Consider the following 13,153-nt stretch of genomic DNA (forward strand, 5'->3'; position numbering starts at 1 on the left):
AATGAGAATAAATTTAGACTCGCTCTAAATTGTAGAAAGCAAATGTTTCTTTCACAAACGAGCAGTAACTTTTCTACACATCATCATCTCCTACGCCGCTCTCCCTCTCGCTTTCTCTTTCTCCACTGCCTGCACGCTCATCGATACAGCGCTGGGTAAAACGTACGATTTACTGTGTTTGTGTGTTTGCTAATGGTTATTGCAATTTTACAATCTTGTGCAGTCGCATGTGCGTACTCCTATTCTGTTCCAATGTACGGCGAATGTTGTATATGTGTGCGTGCATGTGTAAAAGAGCTTGAGAAGTGAAGAAAGTAAACAGTTGCAGCACGCTGGCGTCGGAGAAGGAAGTAAGGCTTCAATATCGCCCTAGCAGGACTAGTAACACAAAAGCCTTACCCCCCATCATCAACAAGCCTGCATTGTAACATTGTATTTGCACATCCTTAGCGCACCGACGTCCTTAGGAAACAAGAGCAAAATAAAACAATCGCACAAAGGACAACGAAACGCAGCAGGAACATGTTGTCGTTTCTCATTTCTTTATTACTTCTTTGTGTTGCGTTCGGTGAGCAAAATTGTTGATGTGTGAAATGCATGGAGTATAAATAGCTTCCACTATCTTCAGTGATGGAAAGGAACGTGAGCAAACGAGTGTGGTTATATTCAGTTTTGAGTGCATAGAATGTAGTATATTTGATTTTAATTTTATATTTCTTACGATCAGTGATTAAATCAGTGTCTGACGATAAATAATTGCCATGCAAGTTTAGTTACAATATAACAGATAATTTAATATAAATCGCTTTCTATAATTATAAATAGTGAGTGTCAGGTGTGAAAGTGTGCTATCTTCAAATATTACCGTAGTGAACTGAACGAAAATTATCCCATTCTGAGTGTCGCGGCCTTACTGCAATCCTTTCAAAAACGAGACCTATCCAATCAACTGGTTGCGGCAGGGGGGGAGGCGGTGGGACGCAGAGTGAAGCACGTTAATCAACTGCGGAGGCGCTTGCAGGCGCCCGCAAGGAGATGAAAGTCACTACCGTGCGACGTGTTCTGCTCCGACGTAACTCGTGGGCAAGTACGTGCAACCGTGGCAGCGTCAGCGGGACGGTGAATAGCGAACGTTTCGGTGGTTGTTGGAGCCGTATTGTAGGAGGAGGGTGCACGGGACGCTTCATAGCTGCACTCTGCGCCTCGGCCGGTGGAAGCTGCCGCAGCAGCATCGACAGTAACAACGACACCGCAGCCGCCGACATCGAACGGCCTAACCAGCGAAAACAGTGCAGAAAAGTGGTGTTGGCAACATCGCGACAACGACGCCGGCATCGACACAATAGTCAATTCTTTCGGGAAGACAACGACCACGACGACGACGACAGCAGCGACTACCATTGTTCCTGGGTGCATTGTTCTTGCGCCACGCCACCTCATCCGTTGGGCAGCATTTGCTCGCCGTTGATAGCAGAGCGAACCGAAGCAAATACGCACCCGTACCGTTGTTCGATTCAGCGCGTGAACAAACGTACGCCGCAGTCCCGTCAGCAGCCGAAGGTGCGACCTACGCTACGCTGTTGTTCGTCCAGCGTTCTACGGACACGTTACGAGCGACCTCTAGTGTCTAGTAGGCGAAAACCGTCCCACTTATCGGTGGTGCAACGTTATCGTTATCGCCTGTCCCGACGGAAGCTGCTGGCGGCAGGAGGGACTCTCCAACAGCAAGGAAAGCGCTTAAACCATTGTGCCATTGCTTCATCGGCGGTGCTAGTAGTGCGATCGCCGTCCTCCTCGTGCGGCCGTTGTCGATTCGATCGTGTCTTTCGTAGACCCACCACCATCTACTCCAATGATGGGCTACATCATGGGTTGTGCTTGTTTCAAAGGTGAGCTGAATGGTGCGACTGTAAAATCCTTTTTTGTATTATTATTTTTTTCGCTCCATACGATACGCGAAAATAGGTACAAATGGTTGATTGCTGCGTACCAACGGCATTAGAAACGATTTGTTTTCGATTATCGATAACAACACACACACACACACACACACACACACACACACACACACACACACACACACACACACACACACACACACACACACACACACACACACACACACACACACACACACACACACACACACGCACACGAACACACACACACACACACACACACACACACACACACACACACACACTTTGATCGGATTGACGCTATTCAGTGTGTTTGTATTGTGAAACTTAATCAACACTTAATTGATTGTTGTGTATGATTGTTGGAGTAATCAAATTCCTAAACTGTTTTATTTCTAGTGTCACTTTTATGTATATTTTGTGAATTATTTTCCATCGATGAAATTATCCACGGTCGATTGTGCTAAACACAATTGGCAACAATAAATCATACTTCCCAAAACTGACGAGAAAATCAAACAAACTATAATTAATCAACGCAAACCCCCCAACGACATCAGCACTAGAAAACACCTCTGCCAATGCGCCGACAGCCGATCTTTACCCGATGCAACTGCCGCTATTTTTCCCCCCCAATAAGACTGACTGGAATAAAACGACATTTTTGGCTACGTCATTGGCGTGTTGCCTTAGTCGCTTTCGATGGAATTTGATTGGCAATGGCAACCGCGCTCGCCAGGTCCGATGACGTCTTGCTCGGCTCTTGCAATCATCAATCTTTTTTAACCCACTGTGTGTGTGTGTGTACCACCGTACCTGCTCCACCGGTATGCCACCGGTCGCAATACGGCTTAATAGTTTCAATTTCTCCAGCCGCAGCCAAGCGCGCTGCACAACAGGAAATGATGTGGCTTTCCGGTACCGATAGACGGTACTAGCTAGGGGGTGTGCTAGTGGCTCGGGGCAGCAGCTCTATCGTCATTGTATCCCAAAGTTCACACGATAAATTGTTTGTTTGTCCACACGTACGGTGACTGTGTGTACATCGTTGAAGAGCAGAGTTTTTTGTTGTTGTTGTTGTTGATGTTCGGGAGAAGCGTGCTTTTTGTACCTCAGCGCCAATCGAAGATTGATTTGGTTGATTTGCGTTCGGGTTTCATCACGCCTGGCTGAGCTTTTCACACATTTGAGCAAACTGAATGCAAAACGGTATGTACAGCTCGTTGAACTCGGCATGCGCAGGTAAATAAATCAAACACAATAATTATTGCGCTGCTGCCGTTCAGCTTTATTCAAAGCTTTAGTCACGTTAGAACGGCCAACGTTGAGCTTTTTTGTACGATTCATAGTATGATGATTCCGCCATCTAAATCATTTTGCATTTTGTATTCGAACTAAATTAGCTTTTTATAACCTTCTCTTTATCAAAACTGTATGTGTAACTGTCCTCAACGGCCCACTTGTTTATACACGCTAGTTGAGTATTCAACGTGTCCTGTCGATGAAAGATTTCTTGCACACTGTTTTTAATGAAATTTATAAAATTTATCAGAGCAAAAAAAAACCTACTCCCCAGAAGGCAGAATACAATATTTGTGATAATATGCGCACCTTCTGTGTAGTAAATGTTTCTGTAGCATTTGTAAAATCATTGAATTCCATGTTGTAGTCCACAAAAAAGCTGGGCTATGCAAATTATTCACCCTACCACTCTCACTCCCATCATTCGCCCCCCAAAAAAAATGAACTACATCTATCTTGTTTCAACACAACAGACACTAGACACTATCCTTCCGGCGCACAAAGATTTCGCCCACAAAGATCCACCGATTAAAATTGCACAATTATACAGCACGGGAATGAAATTAATTTCACCCAAATGATGGATACAAATGTGCACAAAGCGCCCAAGCGCTCGCATTGATATGACTAGGAATGGTGCTCATTTAGGCAGTGTGGCCATTGTGGTGATACGTTCGGCAAAGCAGCAGTACGGAACCGGTGTGTTGCGAGTTTGTCAGACAGCTGTTGAAAAACGCATACTAATGAATTACTTTATATTCATCTAGCTATATCGCGTCATTACGTTTCAGTGATATTGAATTTTCTTTCTGCAACAGCCTGAGCAAACGAGCACAAGGCGAAGATAATGCTGAGCGCGAAAACTCTTACGCTCTTTTCTTCTCATTTCCTGCAATAATGTCTTATTTTTCAACATGTTATTAAGTTACCACTTGAGGAACGATGGTTGCATTTATGCATAAATTTTGCAGAATCATGCTGCTAGCTGTGCATCGTGTTTGTGTAAATAGTTTCACTTGAAAGCGTAATCCGTTCACTCGCACTCATTTTGTGAAAATCATCCTCTCAAACATAGACTTAAAAAGTGTTGTTGTTTTTTTAGTAAAGTATATGTACACATTACGCTATGTTGCGGGATGCATTTATTGAATAACACGCCGAACGACCTTACACCCGCTTACGCGTATAGTCTAGGCGAACCGTTCTTGTAGCGGCAAATAAACTGGGGCGAACAGATACCGACGGACACTCGCACAAATCCCGGTTCACAGTAGCACCCATCGGTGCAGGGTTCGGTGCATTCGGTGGTGCTGGTCAAGGTATCGCACTTTTTTTCACAATTCGCACTTCCGCATCGCCAACGTTCACCGAAGCGGCACACTAAAAGTGTATGAGCAAAAAAGCAAACCGTTATTTAATTTAACGTACGGTCCTGCGAACCGTCGACCCGTGTTCTTACCGTCAGCAGCACCCACTGTCATGAGCAGTCCGAATGCCAGTAGGCAGAAGCACAGCACAGCAACCACCTTCATGGTTGGATGGAACGAATAATTGGCACGGTTTTACAGAGTGTTGGAAAATCGGGGAACCTACAGAAACGATGAAAAGGTGGCAACTCGTGCTAGCTCAGCTCGTTACTAACTGCCATCGTACTTTAGGTTCAGATGATTGAATGTCTGTTTTTGCATCGGTTACGGTACAACTGGACAAACAACAGGTACACGGGGAACGGTGGGACGTTGTCTCCCAAACCAGACGGAACAGTACGCTGCACGCATTTTTCGTCGCGCTGTGAAATATATGAGTGATTGGAAGAAAGCCAAAGATGGATTTGTCAGAATGTATTGAATTTAACGTGCTTTATACTATAGATACGTCCAGTAATCGAACCTAGTCGTCTGTAGATGATATTATGCCTGTCTAAATTTAATGACAACTAAACAATGGTATAGAAAGCTCATTGTTTGGAGATACAACTTCCCATGACGATGTTGCAGTTCCTCATTTCTGTGAAATGGTCGTTATTTGCGCAAGTGTCTTGTGAAGACTTAGCGCGTGAAAAAAACGTGCCTGTACAGATCGATTATCACAATGAACAATGCTTCATTTTCGCACAGAGTAGTATCGGCCGGAAACGCGATAAAATGGCTCGTTTCTCTATCTCGCGGTGGTCCACTTTCGTAGTGCTACTGGTGTCGATTATGGCGATAGGATGTCTCACACTAGCTGTTGATCCTGCGCCCATCCCAGAGGGTAAGATGCTTATTATTGTGCCGTCAGCAGCGAGTATCTGTCAAAGATCTTTACCAAACGCATTGCTCTATTGCAGAGTATCCGGATATGATTTGCGATCGATTGAACGAAAGCTATGATCCATGTGGGAGCGGTTGTGGTGATTTGACCTGTCAGAACGTGCGCAAGAATAATATCCAGTGCGGCCGGCAATGCAAGGAGGGTTGCTTCTGCAACAGAGGATACGTTCGCAGTCGCAGCGGTAGTTGCGTGCCCTCGTACACTTGTGCTACCTTTGGTTAACGTTTGGTGATGAATAAAATAGAGAAAGTAGAAAACGTGGTTGGAGGTAATGTCGATTCGGCAATAAAAGATGACTATCTCATACTGTAGCATGTAATGTTTCACTCACACACAACAATTAAAGTCACATTGGTTTAGTAGGTTTGGTGAGGTTTCCAAAAAACATGTAATTTTATTTTATCACATTGCTCAGCGGAATTCTTGCACAAAGTAGCGAAATTCTAGGTACACTCCCTTGACATATTACGAGTAATCGGTGCGTTTATTGAACAGGGTACAGCAGCACAACAACATAGCGTAACAAGTGTTTGCGCAGCTGGCTGCTGTTTGAAGTTTATTTGGCGTACGTCTTACCTCCCCGTGGCACACGCTTAGGCGAGATGCGCTAGACCAGTCAGGTTTTGCGCATACTCGGTTTATATCAGTTTTGGGACGGATGATACATTGGACACGATGAGGCTGGCAACGAGCTACCTTGCAATTATCTTGATTATTGGCACGATGCTGACGGCGATCGTGGCACAAGGAACGGGTAGGAAGGCAGCTCGCAAAAATGCTGTGTTTGTGTGTGATTGCGTTGTAACTATAATTGTGTTTCTGTCTCATTTGAAAGGTCCCGAAACAATCGTGTGCTACGATCCAAACGAAGTGTACGACGATTGTGGTCCAGCTTGTGGCGATCGTACCTGTACAAACCAGCGTAAAAATGACAGTGCCTGTAGACGTTCCTGCAATCCCGGTTGTTTCTGCCGGGGCGGCTATGTCCGTAACAAGTCCAATAGATGCGTTCCGTCGTACATGTGTCAGTCCATGGGTTAGCCGAGCGGTACAACGGAAAGTAGTGGTATTATCATTTCAGTGGCCCATTTTGCATCAATAAAGGCATGGAGAAATTACAACACAAACTGATGATTGTATTACAATGTTGGATACGGGCGTGAATCGTATCCTACTTTCTGTATGTTGAGCAATTCTCTTAAATATTTGAAGCAATGTCTAGACATTATGAGGTTACCTAATTGAATGCTTAAAAAGAACAGTGTTTTTCTTCAATTCCTCTATAATCATCAACAGTGATCTTTTATTCGATTTTCAGTAAAAGCTGTTTAGTTTCAGGATCTTGCTGTTTATTTTCTCAATAGTATATGTTCACCATATTACAATAGCTAATTTAATCTCCATGTTTTGGTTTTCATTTACCGATTACTTTATTTTTTACTGCATTCACTTTGCGTTTGACCTTCCATTGCCCATTATCATTCGCCGTGTTGCGTGATCTAATGCGTTGTCCAAGATCATGTTAATATTTGTCACACCGCTCGATTGAACTGCAAAATTAGGCTAAACATATACCTCATTAATCTGGGTGAACAATCCAACACTCTTAGCTACTTTATAACGAACCTTTGCCACAGCGGTAGCTCGGAATGCATCGGTCATGTTTGTCCCGCACGTAACCATTTCGGCAGAAGCATCCTTCGACACAGTGTTTGGTACACGCCAAATGGTCACCACGACGCATATTTTCGCACGTCCGGTCATCGCAGGAACTGCCACACTCGTTGTACACTTCGCGCGGATCGGTGCACTCAATTTTTGGTGGCGGTGTTTCCTCCTCCGGTGCCTCCGTAGTGCTGGGCTCTGGCGTCGCCGGTACAGTTTCTAGGGAAGAAAAATGGGCATGATGAATGTCTTAAAAAAAAAGCTGGAATAAAACCTGTAAGCAAGTCTCTTACCGCCATGTTCGGCTTCTTGGTCAGTTTTTTCAGCCGATGCTATGACGACGATGCAGCTGACTAGCAACACCAGTGCAAGTACCCGTAAACGTGCCATACTGTAAACTTCTTCACCCGTAGGCAGAATCGAACAGAGTGAACGGAGGAACAGACATATCCGATTTAGTGGATCATCGCTCCTCGTAGCTTTGAGACTTTCTACAAAATCGTGGCTGGACTGTGTTTGGAAATGGAACCACAGTTGTACAAACAATCTGGAATAATCGGGTTTGAAATGCAATTTTGGGAACACAAAGTTGAATATTGCTCGTAGATATTGAATTGCTGTGGTTTTAATACGGGTGTTAGTTGTCTCCGCCCTAATTCATCACTTGCTCCTTCAAATTCGTAAAACCTTAAGAATAGAAATATAATACAGACATTTTGCCATAAAAAGGCTGAAGACGTTAACATTGCGAGAAAATTTGTGGCACAAACACTCTGATATATATAAATCTAAATAACTATCGATATCTATTTATTATCTCCATCCACTCAAACATTAATAGTTTCCTTCGATTTTCCTTTTCGTTGCAGGTATGTGGAGAAAACAATACCCATCGATTTTCCGTTAACGTAAGAAAATAAAAATCGATACAAAACACACCCACCCATGCAAAAGATGAAGGAATGCCGCTCTGTCTCCGTGCGCTCGAGAGCACCGCGGCTGATTGTGGTGTGTTTTTGTATGGATCTAGTTTTGCACGACCGTTGATGGGTATAACTTGCTTTGTTGTTCATGGCTGGCTCTATCTGTGGCTCACTTTCGCGCTCTCCTTCACTCTCTCTCTCTCTCTCTCTTGCTCCGTTTCAACAATCGTGCTACGGGTGAGTTCTATAGTATGTTATGAAATAGTTGTGGAAACAGTAGCAATAAAACTAAGAATTGAACACGAACTTCCGCCGGTTCCACCGGCCGGTGATGGAGGGAACAAGCGGTTGGTGAATGTTTTATCAAACATTACATCACTCCTCTACCAGCTGAGGGTGGCGAGAAAAGGCATTCCAGTGCCTGGTTTCGTGTCCCACCGGACCAGCGTTCGTAAACAGTAACGTTTCTCGACATTTCGATTGATTGATGGGATATTTTCCATTCCAATGAAAAGTATGCACAAACGGGGGAGGAGGGTGAAGTGCATGCCGTTTTCTACCTTCACTGTTTGGCACACTGACAGACAGACGACGACAGTGAAAGGAGGAAAGCAGGTGAAAACGAAAATTCCAGTGCTAGCGCAGAAGCAAGAGAGGAAGGTAAACGCACTGCAAACGTTGAATTGATGCTTTCCGAACAGGAGGAAACCAACTGCCAAAAATATGCTGAACTTGACATGCAGCGCCCCCTCAGCGTTTTCGTTTCTTCAAGCACCCAGCGACGGAATGTTTGTAAACAGAAATAGATGCACGTTCATCTTGCACGGTCGCACTGATTCGTGTGAATGGAATCGAATCGTAACCGTTGGTCGGGCGGTAGAACGCGGGATGGCAACAAATAACGAAGGTATAGACAGGACGGTTTACGTTTCGCTGTAGCGATGCGTAAGGCACTATGAAATCAAAGCTACCGACAGGTGGTGGAAAATTGAGTCATCGCAAGGTTGCTCTGTGTGTGCAAAACGTTGGAAGCAAAACAAAAACATGTAAACTATATTTGTTCGTAACCAAGATCCAGACCGATATTTTTAGCAAGAATCAGTCTGTATCAAGCGACCCAGTACCCCCGGTGGGTGATTGGTGGCGAAACACGTTAACCAGATTTATCAGAAGTGCGAGCGAGAGCGTTATCCCGCTTCACGACATTGAACCTTGCAGGTTGCTAAGTGAGCGCGCGCGCGCTACCTTGGCACTCACCGCATCAGTGTTACTAGGGAATTTCTATTTTTAGTGTGATTATTTTCAGTACTCAAGTAACACCTTTTAACTGTCAAAATACTACAGGGTGGTTTTGAGTCGACCCGGCGGCTGACACGCACTCTGTTGACAATCATACAGAGAGTGCACAAATGTGTAGCTCAGTTCTCCCGACGGAAACAGAGAGAGAGAACAAATGAGGGGAGGCTCCTTCTAGTAGCTCAAATTATTTTTCTCTTGTTTTATTGCTCTCTTTTACTGTTAATGTTATTTGTAAATCGCTCTAAGATTTTCAATTTGAATCATTTTCCCCTCTCTCTCTTTCTCTCGTTCTATTTCGCTCTGTTTATTTTGCCACTCACCGAGCAGGCGCCGTTTGCGATGGGACCACAGTGAGTGGCTGGGGCAACTTTCATTGAACTTGTTCGAGGTTGAATGTCCTTATTCTGATCTAGCTGTCAGTGACATACGTTTGAAGCACGCTTTGAACAAAAAGCTCTAACGGAACGAACAATTTCCTTTCTTGGCTCTAACGTCAAATATATTATTGTACATTTTTGGTCATTAAAATAATGCCTCAATAAAGACGATAAGAATGACTTTGGAAATAAACTTATTGACGCATGTATGCTAATCAACTTAAAGCTACCTATCTGTTTTCCTCCTGATATCATTTTATAATTTTTAATCTCACAATTTCTTACTATTATCTTCCTCCAAAAAAAGGTAACTTGTTGAAAGTCATGGTTTTTCGTATTTCTAATCAAAGCTGTGTCATTTGAATTCTACGTTCAACTTGCATTGTTTTTCTTTTTTTAAGCTGTGTTAGTTTTTATTATGTTTTCTTAGGCTGAGTTTTTTGTATCAACCGAAGCTAGATGTAAACTGTACTGTTTTGCTCCAATTCAAATTTATTTAAACAAAAATGGAAGCTGTATTGTTATTATTTCCCAAAGATTTCCACATCAACAGTTGTACATTTTGTAGGATAGGGAGAACAATGTCACTATTAAGCTCACATTCCGTGACCAAGTATGCTAGGGTCACGTGAATCGGCTGGAGTAGCTCAACGACGGCCGCTCTCTGTCTCTCTCTCTCTCTCTCTCTCTCTCTCTCTCTTTCTTTCTCTCTCTCACTCTCTCTCTTGTATAATTAAAAAAAAACTGTTATCTCGTTGGTGGTGGTTGTGTAACTTTTGAAGGGTAAACAAACACTCCCGGTACAGCCTACTAATCTCACGTACACACACACACACCCATTCCTTTAATGTCGGCCAGCCTCGCGGAATACGCCGCCACCTGCCGATCTCAAGAACGCTCGTAAGGCCGCGTTTCACATAGCCTTGTAAATGGAAAATTCGGCTGCATTGTGCTGCTGCCTGTTTTACCGTCAGGTTGGTCAAGGAGAGGGGGGGGTTGTATGATTCATCTGCCATAAACAGACAAATACACGCGCAGAGTAAATGAGTGGGCGTTTCAGCATATTTCTGTCATGCTTTCCCGGATGAGCAGACATGCAAAACCCCTGGCAAAGGCTCAGCTGGGCAAAATAAGGTACACATGAAATGAATAACTTACGACGCTACGATGTGAAACATCTCCCAGAGAACTGACATCGGCATATCGCCCAGTTCATAGAAGTGGGATGCGAGGTGGAATAAAATAAATCTACCAACAAAGTGAACTTCACAAGTGTTGTGAGTGTGGATAGAGTGTGCTTTGGTATCACATTACCACGTAAGCAACGGTTACGTAACGCCCACAAGGTTATAAACGTTAGGTCGTGGTAAACCCCTGAATGAATTTACACTCGACCAGGCGCCTCCACCACGTGTGGCAACATGAAAGTGGAAAGAAAGAGAGAGGTTTTAAATATCATTGTTAGTTGCTGTAACAGGTCATCACGTGGTTCACTATGTTTTAAATACGATTTTGAGTAGCCTGATTGTTTGCATTAAATATAATTCATAATTTAGAATAATCTGTTCAAAGCACTGGGCGTCTCCACCCGTAATTGCTAAATTAATTGCTTAGTGAAATTATTTGTAAAAGAACACATGTTTTGTTCATACTTCAGCTCATTATAGCTTGCTAACTATTGGTGCTTACTAACAAAATCACTTCCCAATAGCATGCTGTTGATACTGTTTCCTTTTCTCCATGGCAAAACGATTTCAATGTCTTGGGGATACAAATTAGGATTTTGTTCCCACCCAATGTTGTAGCTCAATTGTGACCACCAGCACCTTGTATTGCAACAATTTTACTCATTTATTTTACCTCGCTAAACCGTTCCCAACTCTCGCTCTCTTCGATTAAATGCATGAATCACTCGAAAGTGCAGATGTTTGAGTAGCGAGTGAAAGTTATTATGCATATATTGACAGTTGTGTGGGTAACGCTGTGTGCCGTCATTTCCTGTTCGCAGCCAACCGGCTTTATGCCCGGCTACGAGCTGTTGCTGCGACGATGACGTCCCAGCCAAACAACACCCTTCGTGGTTATTTTATTTATTTTTTGTTCTACCATCAGCCAGTCCTTTGTTTCTTTTACTCTTCTGAGATCTACTCTTGCAAATATATGACGCTCAATACCTAGGAAAAACAATTCTCACTTATATAAATAAGCTCATTTCTTAGCTCTCCCCTTTTAGTGTATACTCTCACCTTATGTTAATTCTCTCCATTATATATTGTAGCTCTATTTTCTCGAGCCAACTCGTGCCCTCTCAGCGTAACTCTTCCTCTTTCACTCGCTCTCTCTCTCTCTCGTTCTATTTCGCTCTGTTTTTTTTTTCTGAAAGCGGGAATAACCTCAAGATCAAGGTATGTGGGTAGGGTGTGCATGAATTGATGACGAAAATCATCAAGATTGCGGCGCTGCATACGTAGCCAATGCCAACGAACGTTTGCGGAATGCCGATTTTACGTTTAAAACGGTATGCCTGGCCCGTACGGCGGGTAAAACGTCGTATGCTCAGTGAAGAAGAAGCAACGGTTGGATACTCGTTGCGTTGATGATTGAACGGAGGAAAGCAGCAAAAGAGAGCGAGAGAGAGAGAGAGACACCATTTTATACACATTCTCATCGAGAGTGAGTGAGTGGGGTAAAGGACATTACGGTGCTTGCTGGTTTTTGTCTGTGCGGGACCAAAGTGGCAAAGAGATTCCGAGTCAGTCAGTCACTTTCCGGATCCCGTTCTGTTCGGTCATCGGTTTTTCGGTTCCGTGCGTATTGTGTGCGCGCACACACACATACACACTCACACAAGCCCATACGAACACACGCACGCATACGCATTTACACTATATAGCTACACCCGATAGCCTGATGTACGCAAAATTACAACCGTACTGTCGTCTGTTTGCGTTCATCGACGCCCCCCGTACACCAGCCGCCCCAAAGTGGGTTTCCTTCCCCGATCGTTCGGTAAAGTTTTCACCCGGGCCCGGGCAAAGAGTGCAGTGGTGGAAGGAAAGGGACGACCTGTCTGTCAGGCCCGTTTAACGCAGGATTCGAAGCAAACGCGATGAAAAGAAGCGAATTCGTTTTAATTTGCGGAAAAGTTGTTCGCATGGTTTCATTATAGAAGTGTGTGTGTGTGTGCAATTAAGTTGAGTGTGTTGCTGTGCGTGGGAAACCCGTTGAGGCATCTTATTATTGGACCTGCTTAAAAGATGACGAGTGTTTTAAAAGAACATGTGCCGTATATGCTGCTGCAAGAAACGATCGATTGCGATAAATAAATACTAATAAGGCATGATCATGTCACGTG

At 43.8% G+C, this 13,153-nt stretch overlaps 5 protein-coding genes across 12 annotated transcripts in view; 3 read left to right on the plus strand and 2 right to left on the minus strand.

The window, feature by feature from the left end:
• LOC120896670 (AF4/FMR2 family member lilli) overlaps nt 1-13,153 on the plus strand; it is a 141,344-nt gene that overhangs the window by 73,503 nt on the left and 54,688 nt on the right. The gene's annotated exons all lie outside the window — the stretch shown is intronic.
• On the minus strand, nt 4,346-5,000 carry LOC120896675 (von Willebrand factor-like). Its single transcript, XM_040300985.1, has 2 exons — nt 4,681-5,000; nt 4,346-4,601 (listed from the first exon to the last, which is right to left on the minus strand). The coding sequence occupies exons 1-2, from the start codon at nt 4,751-4,753 to the stop codon at nt 4,399-4,401; spliced, it is 276 nt and encodes a 91-aa protein (XP_040156919.1). The 5' UTR covers nt 4,754-5,000; the 3' UTR covers nt 4,346-4,398.
• Nucleotides 5,265-5,896, plus strand: LOC120896673 (venom peptide SjAPI-2-like). The gene is made up of 2 exons (XM_040300982.1): nt 5,265-5,474; nt 5,551-5,896. Exons 1-2 carry the CDS (start codon nt 5,366-5,368, stop codon nt 5,754-5,756), a joined length of 315 nt encoding a protein of 104 aa, XP_040156916.1. The 5' UTR covers nt 5,265-5,365; the 3' UTR covers nt 5,757-5,896.
• LOC120896674 (chymotrypsin-elastase inhibitor ixodidin-like) lies at nt 6,054-6,655 on the plus strand. The gene is made up of 2 exons (XM_040300983.1): nt 6,054-6,288; nt 6,370-6,655. Exons 1-2 carry the CDS (start codon nt 6,210-6,212, stop codon nt 6,573-6,575), a joined length of 285 nt encoding a protein of 94 aa, XP_040156917.1. The 5' UTR covers nt 6,054-6,209; the 3' UTR covers nt 6,576-6,655.
• LOC120896672 (venom peptide SjAPI-2-like) lies at nt 6,933-7,731 on the minus strand. 2 transcript variants are annotated; one of them, XM_040300981.1, is made up of 3 exons: nt 7,493-7,729; nt 7,161-7,418; nt 6,933-7,097 (listed from the first exon to the last, which is right to left on the minus strand). In XM_040300981.1, the coding sequence occupies exons 1-3, from the start codon at nt 7,587-7,589 to the stop codon at nt 7,093-7,095; spliced, it is 360 nt and encodes a 119-aa protein (XP_040156915.1). In that variant the 5' UTR covers nt 7,590-7,729; the 3' UTR covers nt 6,933-7,092. The 2 variants fall into 2 exon arrangements, with proteins under 2 accessions (XP_040156915.1, XP_040156914.1); XM_040300980.1 differs by lacking the exon at nt 6,933-7,097 and having other exon boundaries at nt 7,150-7,418; nt 7,493-7,731.

The sequence above is a fragment of the Anopheles arabiensis genome, chromosome 2, assembly GCF_016920715.1.
Source record: "Anopheles arabiensis isolate DONGOLA chromosome 2, AaraD3, whole genome shotgun sequence".
NCBI classification, from domain to species: domain Eukaryota; kingdom Metazoa; phylum Arthropoda; class Insecta; order Diptera; family Culicidae; genus Anopheles; species Anopheles arabiensis.

What these genes read in the sequence shown, in the direction of transcription:
- LOC120896673 (XM_040300982.1), top strand. Translation starts at nt 5,366, where the DNA reads ATGGCTCGTTTCTCTATCTCGCGGTGGTCCACTTTCGTAGTGCTACTG. An exon ending in TCCTGCGCCCATCCCAGAGG is followed by an intron (nt 5,475 to 5,550) that starts GTAAGATGCTTA and finishes GCTCTATTGCAG; the next exon opens with AGTATCCGGATATGATTTGC.
- LOC120896675 (XM_040300985.1), bottom strand. Translation starts at nt 4,753, where the DNA reads ATGAAGGTGGTTGCTGTGCTGTGCTTCTGCCTACTGGCATTCGGACTG. An exon ending in GACAGTGGGTGCTGCTGACG is followed by an intron (nt 4,602 to 4,680) that starts GTAAGAACACGG and finishes ATACACTTTTAG; the next exon opens with TGTGCCGCTTCGGTGAACGT.
- LOC120896674 (XM_040300983.1), top strand. Translation starts at nt 6,210, where the DNA reads ATGAGGCTGGCAACGAGCTACCTTGCAATTATCTTGATTATTGGCACG. An exon ending in GATCGTGGCACAAGGAACGG is followed by an intron (nt 6,289 to 6,369) that starts GTAGGAAGGCAG and finishes CTCATTTGAAAG; the next exon opens with GTCCCGAAACAATCGTGTGC.
- LOC120896672 (XM_040300980.1), bottom strand. Translation starts at nt 7,589, where the DNA reads ATGGCACGTTTACGGGTACTTGCACTGGTGTTGCTAGTCAGCTGCATC. An exon ending in CCAAGAAGCCGAACATGGCG is followed by an intron (nt 7,419 to 7,492) that starts GTAAGAGACTTG and finishes TTTCTTCCCTAG; the next exon opens with AAACTGTACCGGCGACGCCA.